At 45.9% G+C, this 15071-nt stretch overlaps 1 protein-coding gene across 4 annotated transcripts in view; it reads left to right on the top strand.

Moving 5' to 3' along the window:
• The window catches only part of ASAP1 (ArfGAP with SH3 domain, ankyrin repeat and PH domain 1), a 365857-nt gene extending 363388 nt beyond the window's left edge, over positions 1–2469 (top strand). For all 4 annotated transcript variants that reach the window (XM_063079233.1, XM_063079232.1, XM_063079231.1 and 1 more), the window contains one exon: positions 331–2469. In XM_063079233.1, coding sequence (XP_062935303.1) covers positions 331–405 — 75 coding nt within the window. In that variant the 3' untranslated portion in view covers positions 406–2469. The remainder of the gene's footprint in view (positions 1–330) is intronic.
• Positions 2470–15071: the final 12602 nt, after the last annotated feature.

The raw sequence follows: 15071 nt of genomic DNA, 5'->3' as shown, positions 1-15071 counted from the left end.
CGGCAGGTTATTCCCCCCCTCTGGGCCACTGTCCCTTCATCTGTCAAATGGGGATCGTAAGAAGTGTCTTTCTCATGGGGCTGCTGTGTGGGTGCAATGAGACCCTTGTGGAAGTGCTGAGTATATCTCTTAGTAACTTCTGTTATTTGCTATTTGGTGGTTGTATTTTGTTATGTGGTTTATGATCTTTATCAGTTCACCAAAGGGTGGAGAAGGGGAAGCCTGGGATTCCATCTCAGGTCTGTGGGCAGACTCCAGGCCGGGCTTTGACCCACTGGGCATGTCACAGGGCAACTCTCCAGCCTGACCACTCTCTTTTTCTCTCCGCAGATTGGGCATATTGAAGGACAGCCTGAAAGGAAGGGGGTCTTTCCAGTGTCCTTTGTTCATATCCTGTCCGACTAGCAAAAAGCAGAACCTTGAGATTGTCCACATCCTTCATGCAAGACTGCTGCCTCCATGTAATCCTGTGCACAATGTGTATATAGCTGCTGTTACAGAATATGAAACTCACGGAAGGGCCACCTCAGGAGGGGAATATAGTATGTGTTGTAAATATCCTGTGGTTTTCTGCCTTTGCCAGTATTAGGATAACTTTGGGACCCGGCGCGCCTTACTGGTTTGCCAAAGCCATCCTTGGCACCTAGCACTTACATCTCTCTATCTGTCCTGTTTTACAAGCAAACAAACGAAAACAGGAGTTTAGGAACTGCTGGCTTTGCAAACAGAAATGATCTCCAGCAACTGTTGAAAGGCCATAGAATTGAGACTCTGTTCCTAACAATGCAGTATTCTCAATTGTGTTACTGAAAATGCAACATTAGCGAAGAGGTGGGTTCTGTTTTCCAGGTAAAACTTTTAGCTCCATGACAGACCAGCCTGTAGTTTTCTGTGTATGCAGTTTACAGCTACAAAAACCTACTTTGGTATTTATTACAGAAAAGTGCTCAGTTAAACGTGTCACTCCTTCAGCAAAATATTCACTGACCCAAAACTCTTTGTGGCATTTTACAATGCACACATCCTCATGCAAGTTTAGACAAGTGGATTTATACTGTTCTATGATGATGAGTGCCCACCCCTGAGATATTACCTCATTCTGCAGAAATAACATATCCTTCATGACTATTTTGACAAAAGTTTAAAACACGTCTGATGAAGTTCAACTTTCAGGAACCAAGGACTGCCAGAAAATATTAGCCTCTACATTATGCATGCATTTAGAAGCTTACCTGAAATCTGCCTTTTATAAAGGAATAGTATGGATAAGTTGAACTGTACATTTTTTAAACTTGATTGCCATTAAAGCAGAAATTATAAGGTTGCAACAATATTTGTTTCTAGTCAGTCATTTGGCTTTCTCAAGAGTATGGATTTACATATGATATTATGAATCAGCATCCCTCAAATGCGTTGAAGCATCAATACATCAATTTTAAATTATTTTCTTAGTTTGTTCTTGGATAAATTTAAACTTTTCAGAGATAAAAGATACAGAATTTAAACATCAGCCCTTCACACAGTTTCCTCAATGTAGAATCCAGGTGCTGAAACCAAGCTTTTCTTTTCCCATGCTGTTTATTAAACCCCAATTATAGATAAGTTTTTCAATCTTAAGCTCTATCCAATAGACATATATCACCTTCAAGTCAATTCATAACCCAGTTTCCGAATGCTGCTATGAATTGCACTGTGAAAAAGCACTCTTCCTGCAAGAAGTCTCTCCCTCTCAGTTTTTTTCATCCCAGCCCTGTTTATCATACCATTAAGAACATTGTGAGTATTCCGGCCTTTTACATCAGTCTGAATTTTGGAAAAGAATACAGTAGTTGCACTCCACAGTCAGTGGAGTTTTCTGATTCCTAGGCTCATGTGTGGTTCTGGCATTACATCTGCTTAATCTGCTATTTAAAACTGAAACAGCACAGAAAACTAATATTTTTAAGCAGATAATCTTGGCAATGAGTGAGAAATGTTAATTTCACAGAAGCACAACTCCCAGCCAAACGCTTAGGAAAAGCCGTCTTTCATAGTCACAGTGCTCAGTGAATATTAATTTAGTTCTGCTTAAGTGGTTACTATGAAAACTTTGAATAGCCACCTAATAAATAAACCTTGCATGACAAACCTGCAAAATATTTTATCAGCTGTTATTGGAAAGTGATTTTAAGCAACTGCTTCCTCAGTGCCAGGGCACATGTGCAGTCCCACGCCACACCAAGAGCATGAGGAACCAGTCGACGTGCTTGGTGGGTGACTGGCAGCGTTAGCAGCCTCGCTATTTAAGCCACACTGGTATCAGGACAGGAAGTTAGCATCTGAAGTTGTTCAGCGTCGCTGTTCATTCACTTACGTGTTTTAAGTTGCATTACAAAGCTGTTAATTTTTGTGGCCTAGACTATTGTCAACTGATCTCAAAATAAACTGGTTTAAAAAAAAAAAAAAAACACAAAAGCTACATGTCTAAAAGTACATGGAGTCAATGTCTATTCTTTTTCTCCTTTGGCAGCAACTTACACAAATGCATTTTTAATACCATTTTTTCCTGAATTTTTGTTTTCCATCAAGAATCTGAGTTCTCTCCAATCCAGTTTACTGTGGGACATAGGAAACCTAGGTAGAAATAACTTTGGCAATCTTGTCGAGTTTAAATATGATCTTGTTCTTGAACTCAGTGAGCCACTATCTGGAATTTTGTCCATGATATAGTATTTTAAAGGTATGGAACCTTACAAAAAAATAGCAAATTAGTTTTTTTCCCCCAGAGGGGAAAGTTATGTTCTGCAAATAGTGTGTGTCTTATTTTACTGTTGAACAGCAATTGCTATTTATTTTTTTATTGCCTAGAACTTCAACATGTTGTATAGGAATCCCGTAGTGCCACTAGTTAAATTCCAAATTCTCATCTGGGTGTAACCATCAAACACCAGTACACTTGTCATTTCACATGTATTTAATGTGACAGTTTTTCAGTACTGTATGTGTTAATTTCTACTTTTTTTAATATTTAAAATTGCTTTTAAATAAACATATTCTCAGTTGATCCCAAACATCTGAAATCAGGCCATTTTGTGAGTTGTTCACTACTCTTCTGACTGGAGAAAGTCAGGGCTTCATTTGGCTGTGCTTTGGGGGGTATAGTTGGCACCAGTCATTTCAATTCCTGTGTCACTGCTCGCTCTGGATGTCCTCTGTCTGTCCTCAGGATTTCCACCACTCAGAAGACAGTCCCTGTTAACCAAGTTCTAGCCAGTGAGAAACACGGTGGTGGAAAGTGGATTGGGATGACGGCATTAAAGATTCTGAAGCAGTGGTCTCGGCGTTCCTTCCATTTTCCTTCAGGGAAGTTGGTAGATCTAATGCCTGTTCATACACCAAGACAAGATAAACCCTCCAAATAAATACCGTGCCGCTAAGAAAATAGCCTTTGGCATGGAAGCCAGTGACGTTCTATCACAGTATTTCTGGGTGAGGTTAACATGATGCCCGGGATAATCCAGGCAAAGGGACAGCCCCCTCTCCATCTGGTTACAAAATGTTCTTTCCCGTTTGTTATGTTTGGTGTTAAGCCTGGAATTGGATGTGCTTGAGATTAATGACTCGCCCCTGTTGAAAGCAGCCCCTCCAGTCTTCCACCTGCCCTCGGCAGCCCTGTCTGCACAGCGATGTTGGAAGCTGGAGGCTGCTCTGATATCCTCCGTGGCCCTCTTGAGCACTTACTGTGGACGGGTCCATGCTTGTTTTCATCGCTCAGTCTCCTGTGAGGTGAATGGCATCGTTAGGCACATTTCCAGATGGGAAGTCAGCTCACAGAGCTGAAGTGACCTGCTCCAGGTCACACGGTAGTGAGCAGCAGTGTGAGCCAAGCCTCTGTGGTCCCAGCAGGAGCCTCCCCACCCCATGCTGGCTTTCCTCTCCTCTGCTCTAACCCTGTGCCCACTTCCCCGTTTGTTTTTTTTCAAGTCTTCCCACTCCCAGAATGCATGTGTGGGTGTGGCCGGGGTGGGGTGCTGGAGATCATTATGCAGATGATTCAAGGTATTCTACGCTGCCTGCTCCCCATGTGTTTTCATCTTTCTCAAGAGGAAATCTTTGATTTCACCAATTCTGCAATGTGTAGGTAATTCACAGTGAATGGGCTCACTTCTCTGGCCAGTCCACTCCCGCGTTTGGCAGGCTGAGCAGACAGGGCCGGGGCTCTGCAGCCAGCAGCCTGGGATGAAGGTAAAGTCCACCGAGTCGTGTTGCCTTACACTGAAGCATCTGAGGTTCATGCGTTCCACGGACGGGCCCTTTGTGTCAAGACCGAGCCAGGCCTGAGGTTAAGACAGGCCTCGTGTTCTTTGTCCCTGAAAAGCTCACAGGCCGGGGAGGAGGGCGAATAAGGAATGATGACCAGGGCTCACCTGGCAGGGGCTGCCTAGAGGAAGAGAGGTAGCACGTCCTAAAGGCCTGCACAGGGTCAGAGCATGGCATCCTTGAAACAGCTGGAGCAGGAGAGAGGAGAAAAGACAGACTGAAGACAGGCAGGGCCACCCCCAGAATCGTCTGTGCAGTGCGAGAGAGTGGGGTCTCCACTCCCCATGGAGGTAGATGCCAGCACTAGTGATAGCTGACCTGTACTGAGGGCTCCGTGCGGGCTGGCACTGGATCGACAGGATGGCACTTCTTTCAGCAGCACTGTAAAGCGGGGACTGTGGTTTCCCCCATTTATAGGTTAGGAGACTGATGCTCAGAGAGGTTAGCTCATAACTTGCCAAAGTTCAAGTGGCTCGTGAAGGGCAGAGGCCAGATTTGGCTCCTGTCCATGACCCTGTGCTGTTCCCTTGCTGCCCTTTCTGAAGAGAAACAATCAAAGATGGCCTGTCCCAGCTCTCTACCAACAGTCAGCCACCAGGGAAGTGTGAACCATGAAATAAAGTTTCCAGTTCAGAAAAGAACTTGTCAGAAGAGCCCCACAAGGAGCGTTTCTTGGACAGCTGCCATGCACTTGGGAGCCAGAGGTCAGTCAGCCACACAGGGTGTCCTGGTGCATGTCAAAAGTGACTGGGAAGAAAGCGGTGGTGAGAGGGTCTGTGAGCACAGCAGCCCCTATGCAAACACTGAAACGCTTCAGCTCCTGAAAATGAATTAAAGCTCAGATCAACACAGCTGCTTGGGCAGAAATTGTACCACACAGCAAACCCTAGTCAGAGGCTCAGGAGGCCAAAACTTTGATCTTTTGCAAAACCACCAGGGGAGAAGCCTTGTTCTACTTCCCACTAAAGGAGACAGAATTTAAAACTTCACTTTGTAGTTCCAAGCAGTTATGAGAGCAAGAGATGGCAAATGTGTCATCTGCACACTAACCTGAAAATACATTAGGGCCACGTTTTCAGATTTTGGCCAGCATCAGCTGAAATCCTCAGTATTAAAGTCAGATTCCTGGACCTTGTCTCTAGAGATTGAGTTGCAAGAGGGGCCCGGGAATCTGCATTTCATCTGCATCCACTTTCCCCAGGTGATTCCATGTACACCCAAATCACTCCTGGACTGCCGCTTGGTCCCTGAAAATCTGGAATTGTCACCAAACAGGGAATCTCCTGGAGTTCTGAACCTCCATAGAGGGACTCCTAATAATAACAGAGGGACTCCTCATCATGGGCTCAGCACTGCTGGAACCACAACTGTCAGTTTCCTGCTATATTAAGGTGAGTGAAAAGGACACAGAAATTGGAGTTTGACAGACCTAGTTCATCCCCCGCCTCAGCCACTCACTGGCAAGTGTGTTCAACAGACATTATGAGAGGCCAGTGTGTGAACAGCCCCTCCCTTCATAACCTCGGGCAGATCACTTCATCTCTCTGAGCCTCCAGTGTCCTTAGGTGTGTCACTTAGCTCGGGAGGTTGTGGGCTCAAAGGTGGAATGGTGCTTGGTAACCTGCCTGGCACTATGTGCTCATCTCTACGAAGATGTTCCCAGGCTTAGCCACTGGCTTCCTTGGTCCAGTATGAACTGGGCTGCAGGGCCTGGTGCCTCCTGTCACCTGCAGCCAGCTTCTGCCCATCCCTAAGGTAGGCAGCTTGGCCTGGTGGGGCCGGCCATGGCCATGTGTTACCTGGGCCCAGAGGAAGAGAAGAATTTGGGCTTTAGAATCAGAAAAGCATGAGCACTGAGCCTCAGTCTCTCCAAGTCTCAGTTTTTTCTTCTGCCTACTCAGGATAATAGTCGTCTCAGTATCACAGAATTAGTGTGAGAAGTAATGAAATCATTAATGAGGTGGTGCCCATAAAGTGCTTAGCCTCGTGCCTGGTTCACAGTAGCACAAAATAACAATTGTTAGCACTCACTCCTCAAAAATGGTGAGAACGTTGGGCTGCTCGCCTTCCCCAGTGACAAGTGAGCAACTACAGGCATGAATCTACTCAGTGCTGGACATGCAGTTGGAGATCAGTAAGGATTCCTTGAATAAGTGAGCACGAGACCTCCTGTCAAAAATAAATGGAAGAGCACCTGCTGTCAAAAGGGGCGAGGAGGGGGGTCCCGTTACTCACTCTCCCTTCAAAAGCATGGGGAGCCCCACCCCCAGCCAAGCCAGCCAAGGGTCAAAGCCGGGAGCCTCCGATCTGCATTTGCACCGCCCACTTACACTGCATGTTGCTGACTCCCACCCAGTCAACGGGCATTTGACAATGGCCCTCTTTCTATGGTGCATTAGCTGCGGAACAAAGATTCACAAGAAATACATTGTCAGAATGTGCGAGCTTAGTCCCTGCTCAGCTAGAGCCACTGGAAAACTTAGGCACAGGACTCCCCTGGCCGGCTCCACCTCCAGGGCCAGTCAACTGCTTCCCTGTCTGAGCTCCCTGTGCAGCTCTGCCACCATGAGTAAGCCCTGGAGGTGGAGGAGCGGCTCGTCAGCCCAGGCCTGCCCTTCCACGCCAGTGCTGGTGGCCTTGGCTTTACTTCCCACCCGAAGGCTAGGCCCAGTCTGGTCTGCACCAAAGTGCAAGATGCCGGGCAGTGACCCAGCTTGCAAGGAGGAGGGAGTTAAGGGGACGGTGGGAGGCAGAGAAGAGGAACAGAGTCAGAGTGAACTTGGCTAAGAATCTATGTACTAAAGTTGAATATGTGGGTGCACCGGGCCCCATCCATTCCCTGGTGGGAATGTGTACATATGTTGGCCACAAGACATGTAGTAGAGTGTCCACAACAGGCCTATGTATAATAGTAAAAACCTGCAAGCTACCCAAATATTTATCAGCAATAGAATCTATAAATATGTATAAATGGGGGATATTCTCACAATGTACCAGTAATGACACTAAACATTCCACAACCACACAGCAACAATATTGGTGAATACACAATGTTGAGTGCAACAAGCCAGACTCAAAAGAATTCACTTTTTGTTTCCATTTAATGTACAAAAATAGGCAATCTATGCAGTTACAAGTCAGAATAACGGTTACCCGAAGGTATCACTGGGGGAAGGGATTTTGGGGTACAGATACTGTTCTGTTTCTTTAGGCACTGGACACAAAGGTGTATCCAGTTTGTGAGAATTCATCAAGCTCTTCTGATATATGCACTTTTCTGTATATGTGTTATTCTCAGCGATACAGTGGTAATATTTAACCAACTCTAAAAAAAATTTTTTTTAATTAAAAAAGCCATTATTTGTAGCATTTGCCAATTCCTGTGGGGTAAATATTCATCCATGGCTGATTACAAGCTACCATTGTTGCATCGTTGAGTGCTAGGTTGAGAAAAGAAGAATCCATCCTTGCAAGTTGGTTTGAGACAGCTCCAGCAGAACACTGGATATACTTAAGCAAAGAGTTGTTGTTGTTGTTTTTAAATAAAGTCTGCTCGAATGAGAGGTGAGACTAAGGCCTGGACAGGGTAAGCCCCTTCTTGCTTGATCCCCTGCTAGCATCACCCATCACCTACCTCCCCATCTCCCTACACTCTTTTTAAAAAATTTTTACACAGAAATAAATAAATAAAAATAAGTTTACAACAGCTTTATTGAGATATAATTCATATATCTACAATTCACTTGTCTAAAGTGTACAATCCCATAGTTTGTAGTATATTCAGAGTTGTGCAACCATCACCACAATGAATTTTAGAACGTTTTTATCACTCCAAAAACAAACTCCATACTTACTAGCAGTCACTCACTCCTCATTTTCCCCCAAACCCCTGACAACCACTGACCCACTTCCTGTCTTTATAGATTTGTCTTTTTTGGAAATTTCATATAAATGGAATCATATAATATGTGGCTTTCTGCAGACTGGCTTCTTGCACTTACCATAAGGTTTTCAAGGTTTATCCATGTTGTCAGTATTTTTTTTTTTTTTTTTTGGTCAGTTGGCTAGTATGGAGACCTGAACCCTTGACCTTGGTGTTATAACACTGCACTCTAACCAACTGAGCTAAGCAGCCAGCCCCAGTATTTCATTTCTTGTTATTGCCAAATAATACTTTATTGTATGGATATGCTGCATTTTGTTTATGCATCGACGGACATTTGGGATGTTTCCACCTTTTTTGACTTTTATGAATAAGGCTGCTATGAACATTTGTGTACGTATTTTTGTGTAGACATTGGTATTCATTGCTCATGCGTATGTACCTGGGAGTGGAGTTGCTGGGATAGAGGATTACCATGTGCAACCATCTGAGGAACTGCCGGGCTGTTCTCCAAAGCTGCACCGTCTTACGTTCCCACCAGCAATGTTATTTGGGTTCCAATTCCTCCACGTCCTCACCAGCACTTGTTGTTTTGGTCTTTGTTTTGATTTTTGATAATAGTCATCCTACTAAGTATGAAGTGATATTTCATTGTGGTTTTGATTTGCATTTCTCTGATGACTGATGTTGAGTATATTTTTCATGTGGTTACTGGCCATTTGTATATCTTCTTTGGAAGAATGACTATTTTGAGATCACTTGCCCATTTTTAAATTGTGTTGTCTTTTTTATTTTTGAGTCGTAGGAGTTATTTATATCATCTAGATACAAGTCCCGTATCAGATGTATAGTTTGCAAAACTTTTCTGCCATTCTGTGGGTTGTCTTTGCCTTCTATTCTTTTGAACATGACTTGATTCCCTCTTCAAGAAGAGAGAACTTTTGGGAAAGTTCTTCAAAGGCTAGACAAATAACCTAAATATGTGAGGTGGCCTTTGGTTTTTCTCCTGTAGTACTATTGTTTGGGCTGCACTAAGCATTTCTGTGACCTCTGGAAGCACAGATGTGGGCTTCGGAGTCCTGTGGACCTGGGTTTACAAGGTACATCTCCAGCTGGATGAAGATGCGCAGCTCACCTGACCCCTCTGAGCCTTCAGTTTGCTCGTCAGTGAAATTGGATCTGACCCCTGCGCTCGCCAGATTAAAGCATTCTAGAACAGACCCTCTTGTATTATTTTTAACCATACGCACATTTTTACCTTTATAAACATTATTTTAAATAAGATGGGAGGCTTCTATGTGCCTGGTGTAAATTAGGGGCTCAACAGCCCCTCCCTCACGCTGCTATTTAGGTCAAAGAGCCTGACACGACCCCTCAGCCCTCTCCAAGCGTTCTTCACGCTCATGGTTGCTTTTAGTGGGTGATGCCTGGAACGACAATCTCTCAGGGCAGTGGGGAGGGAGAAAGGGCGAAATATCACCGCTTTTGCTCTCACTAAATCAGAGACAAGCAAAGTGTTTCTCAGCCTCAGGCCAATAAGAAGTTTGCCATCAACAGAAACCAAAAGAAAGTGTCATTTATTTGGCTGTTCTATCGGGGGAAACAGCTTTTCGGCCCCAGCAACTATTTCTCTGTCTCCCTCACAGCACCTCCCACCCCACCCCATAGAGGGGAGCCTGGCCTGGACATCACGCACCCCGGAGCCTGCGGGCCTGGTCTGCTCTGCGTCCCACTGCCCTCATGACACCCACAGCCGTGTGGTGGGTGACTTCAGAAGTCAGGTTCCACTGTGGCCCAGGGAGAGGAGGGGCAGGGTGGTCTCAGATCCTGGAGCAGCGGGTCTGGAGGCTCAGAAGCCCGATTTCCTTTAACAAACAGGTCTTTGGGGCGGAGGGGCCCAGGCCCACTGCCAAAGGGTGAGCTGTGAGTTTAAAACTAAAAATGAAACTATTCTAGAAGTTCCTCATCTCTGCCCCCTCAGGCCTTAATGGCAGTCACTCCCTTGCATGAGTCAGGCTGGGAAGTGCTGATAACGCATCACCTCTGCCCAGAGAATCCGCCCCGCGAGGCAGGATTCCTGCACTTTGGACACGCTGCTTGTGAGGTGCCCTCTCCTAGGCTCTTGTGACACCCCAAGGGCGCCAAGCGCAGAGCAGGCACCCACTGCCACCCTTTCTCGCTGCCATAGGGATCCATTATCTCTCATATCTCCGAGCCCTGGTTTTCCCCGTACTTAACCTGCAGGTCTCAAACTTGAGTGCTACAAATACCAACCCTGCAGCCGGCTCCCAGGAATTCTGAGTCAGCGGGCCAGGGGGGTGGAGGGCGCTGCGGAGGCCCAGGATTCTGCACGTCTAGCAAATCCGCCCAGGTGCTTCTGCTGTGGGCGGTCATGGACTGTCCTCTGAAAAATAACATTTGCACAGTTTGACTTTTCTCTTTTAATCAAAACAACATGTGGATATTAAAGCAAAAAGAAAGGCTTAGGTGGAAAAGGCCTGGCCTCTACCACTGAATCCTGCTAGGCCACCAGAATGGAGCTCACCTAACTGCAGCCTCTTCCTCATCCCAAGGGGCCTCCTGCCAGGCCACTGCCCTGCTCCTCCACGAGCTCCATCAGCACCTCGTAATCCCCTCCAGTGCGCTCCAGGGCTCGGGCCGCTGCCAGACACTAAGCTACTAACAGGCACAGTCTATGTCTGCCCAGCTCCACTCCCTGCAGTGATAAGCACATAGTGAGTCCGCCAATAACATCTTCAAGTAAGGGGGGCACTGAAGACCTGACCCCACGCCACCAAAATTACACAGAGAGAACAATGACTTGGACTTACAAGAAGTGGCCTGGTAGAGGGTATCCAAAACAATTGAACTCTAATCCAGTTGGCAGTGGTGTAAATATAATTCTGTTTGGGCCTGAACCCCATTAGAAGGGGTAGAAGGAACAAGGAAGGCAGCCCTGTGGGGCAGCAGGGGCAGGGGAAGAATTGGAGCCCACCTGCTGGGATCACCACCCCCCAGGACTGCCGACCCAAGACGGGGGGGAGACCCTGGGTCACGGCCCTCCCAGGCACCTAGCGAAGCAGTGCCGTGGGCAAGCTTTTTCCCTCCAAGTTTTAATTTCCTCATGTGGAGAAGAGGGGTTACATAGCTCTGCCTGTATCCTGGCACCATTGGGGGCACCCACGTGTCTGCATACGTATGCATGTATGCATGCGTTCTTCCGTGTGCATGTGTATGCCTGTGTGTGTGTGTGCATGTGTTTCTGAGCTTTGAACATGAAATCACTATTCGATTAGAAGAGACGATCCTTCCTCTTGCCCTGAACTTCTGCAAGATGGGTGGTCTCTTGCTTTCCTGGCCACTTTGCTGTAATAACAAACCGCGGGAAAGTCGGGGGCCAGGGGTTTCCTTCTGCACTCCACGAGCCCCGGTCAGAAGCTGGGTCAGAGCTTCAGGATGCTGTGCTCCCCCAGGTTGCAAAAAGATACCTGTCCTGGCACCTTCCAGGCCTTGTCTGACCACAGAGGTGTCAGGCACCTGCTAAAGAGGAGGGCAGCAGAGGGATCTCAGTGCTCCAGGGAGATCCGAGTCAGCTGGACCCCCTGAGAACAGTCGCACTCAGGAGAAGCCCTTCCTGATTCTAGATTTCATTCTTTAAAGAAATGAAAAGCCAAAATGGTTTCCCTGGACATGAGCTCTAGGCCGATGGCCTCCTGTCTGTCCTCCCGCACACCAGCCAGCCTCATCTCGGTCCATCGCTGGTCGCTGTCTTCAGTTCCTCCCCATCCCCTTCCTTGTGAACTTCCAGCCAGAGGCTGGTAGAAAAGTACGTGGGACAGTCCCCTAAAGCCCGGGCTGCCGCCCTCTGCGTGTGATGCTGCCGGCCCTGGGGCAGAGCAAGGGCTCTTCTGTTTCACGAGTTCGTTCACGACTCTCTACAGAGCACCTGCCGGTGCCAGGCCCTGATCCGGGTGTCTGGGATACCACAGGGAACAGGTCCCCATTTTCTTGGAGCTCACATTCAATGGGAGGAAACAGAGAATAAATAAAACAAATAGGATAATGTCTGATCATAAACATCAAATCAAACAAGATAATCCGATCGTGACTGCTGTCACTTGGTAGTGTCAGAATAATTTAGAGCCTTCTTTTTTTTTTCCTCGAGGTTTAAAATGAACTTTTTTCAATCCAAAAAAAATCTGTTTTAGCTTTATGATTCTCTTTCCTTGAGAGAGGGAATTTAAGTTAAAACAGTGCCATGTTATCCAATTGTCAGTTGTTGGAAAAAATCTCTTCATTCTTTCTGTCGCTGTGAAATACCTGTCATGTGCCAAGAATGTGGCTTTTATGACTTGTATTTCTCCAGTGACAATGTCTGTTCTTTCACTGTTCTTGCTATGAAGAGTCCCCACAACTATGGCGGGAAGAAGCCAGCTTCTCTCTCACCAAGCAGGTGGCTTCTCCAAAGGTTCACTTTTTTAAACTGCAAGATGAAGAAAAGCCAGGGGACCATGATGGTTATAGGAAATTATCTGACTCTTTTTTATAGAATTTTTTTTCCTTTTTTATAATTATTATTTTTAATTGTCACATAATAGTTGTACATCTTTTGGGGGTACATTGTGACGTTTGGGTACATGTATGCAAGGTGTAATGATCAAATCAGGATAATGAGCATATTCGGCACCTCAAATATTTGTCATTTCTTCGTGTTGGGAACACAAAAAAATCTCTTCTAGCTACTGGAAGTTACACAATAAATTGTTGTTAACTACAGTCACCCGTCGGTGTGTGAAACGCTAGAACTTATTCCTCCCTTCTGGCTGGAGTTTTGCACCCGCTGACCACCCTCTGCCTGTCCCTCACCCGCCCCACCCAGCCTCTAGCAACCACTAATCCACGCCCTGCTTTCCCAGCGCCCACATACGAGCGAGAACATGGGGTATTTCTCTTTCTGTGCCTGGCTTACTTTGCTTAACATCATGTCCTCCAAGCTCATTCATGTTGCCGCGAATGACAGGATTTCATCCTGGTTTTATGGCTGACTGGTATTCCACTATGTGCAATATGCCACATTTTCTTTATCCAACCATCTATCGATGGCCGCTGAGGTTGATTTCATATCTTGGCTGTTGTGAAAAGTGCTGCAATAAACATGGGAGGGCAGGTGTCCCTTTGGCATACTGATCCAGGATATATGAGGAACTCAAACAACTCAACAACAAAAAATACAAGTATTTTGATTTTAAAATGGGCAAATAATCTGAATAAACATTTCTCAAAAGAAGACATACAAATGGCCAACAAGTACATGAAAAAACGCTCAATATCACTAGTCATCAGGGAAATGCAAATCAAAACCCACAATGAGATAACGTGTCACCCCAGATAGAATGACTGTTATCAAAAAGACAAAAAATAGTTGCTGGCGAGGATGCAGATAAAGGGGAACCCTCTTACGCTGTTGGTGGGACTATAAGTGAGTGTAGCCGTTACAGAAAACAGTAAAGGGGTTCCTCAGACAACTGCAGAGGGAACTGCCGCGTGACCAACCCACTGCCAGGAGTACACCCGAAGGATTTTTTCCCTTTAATGATGAACTGCATGGAAGGCATCATTCATTCTCCTCTGCAGAAGCATTTCATGGGCACGCTCAGTGAAGAAGCTCATGTCAGGTGCTGGCACGGGTGAGGACGGAAGACACCTTCCTGCGCTCCACAGTTCCTGACGGTCAGGTCCCCACACAGCCATAGGACGTGATAGACAATGATGATGCCACCCGAGAGGCATCACTGTAGGAAGTCAGGGCAGAACAGAGATGACCTCCAGCAGGGAAGCAGGGGCACTTCCTTGAGTCGGCTTTGAAGGCTCTAAAGGATTCCCAAGTGAGCGGAGGCTGGGGAGGGACCGTCTTTATTCTCTCTCAGGAATCCCTGTCGATTGTCCAGTGTCTGAAAACAGTAGTTTCATGTATTTTTTCTGGTTGACTTTTTTTTTTTATTATTCAGTTGTTTAAGTCCAGAGGATAAATCCAGTCCTTGTTACCCTATCTTGTCTAGAAGTCCCCCCAGATCTGTTTTCCTTGGTAAAATTCTCCTCCTACTGGTGATCGCTACTGTCATGTTAATGTGGTTTCCCACTGACTTGTTTGCTAAGTATCCAGGGCTGAATTTGAATTCTAGAGTCAGTTCTTGTGATGGGGCTTAGAGTCCAGAGACAAGAGTCAGGTCCAGCCTCTGCTACTATAAATAGATGACTTTGGACACGACACTTTAACTCTCTGGGCCTTTTTATTCAACTTCAACTGTAAGGCCTTTTGATTAGCCATTTTTCAGGTCCCCCCATTGCTAATCATCCAAACAAAGCCCGTGCTCGAGGATAGTTTGATAGTAGCTCAAGCAACCAGTAATCACAAATGGAAATGAAAAACAGTTCCAGTAGTTCGAAAAAAATCATAATATGTGTCGAAGATAAATGTAAATTGTGCAAGTATATGTGGAACTAATCTTCTGGGGATTATCAGTATCATTTGCTACCTCAGTCTTCATTAGCATTTATAACCAAAACCATAGCAACCGACCATTTCTCATAGAACCTGCAGGGGCTTTTCTTTTTGCATGAATGTGACACAAGACTAATTGTCACATGTGTGCTTTTCCCTGCAAATGGTGATAATAGAAGAGGAACAATCTCTAATGTCACTGGTAGCTTCTCATGTGCCCTGTGCTGCCCTGAGCACTCGGGCTACATCACCTCATTGGATCTGCACCATGGCCCCATGAGGTGGGACTACGATATCCCCATTTTACTGATGAGTAAACTGAGGGTCAGAGAATTTGGGGAGTGAAATGACAGATCCCATCTCCAAACCCTTTCGATTTTAAAACAA

The sequence above is a fragment of the Cynocephalus volans genome, chromosome 15 (assembly GCF_027409185.1).
Source record: "Cynocephalus volans isolate mCynVol1 chromosome 15, mCynVol1.pri, whole genome shotgun sequence".
In the NCBI taxonomy this organism is placed as follows: Eukaryota; Metazoa; Chordata; class Mammalia; order Dermoptera; family Cynocephalidae; genus Cynocephalus; species Cynocephalus volans.
This window is presented reverse-complemented; position numbering and strand designations above follow the sequence as displayed.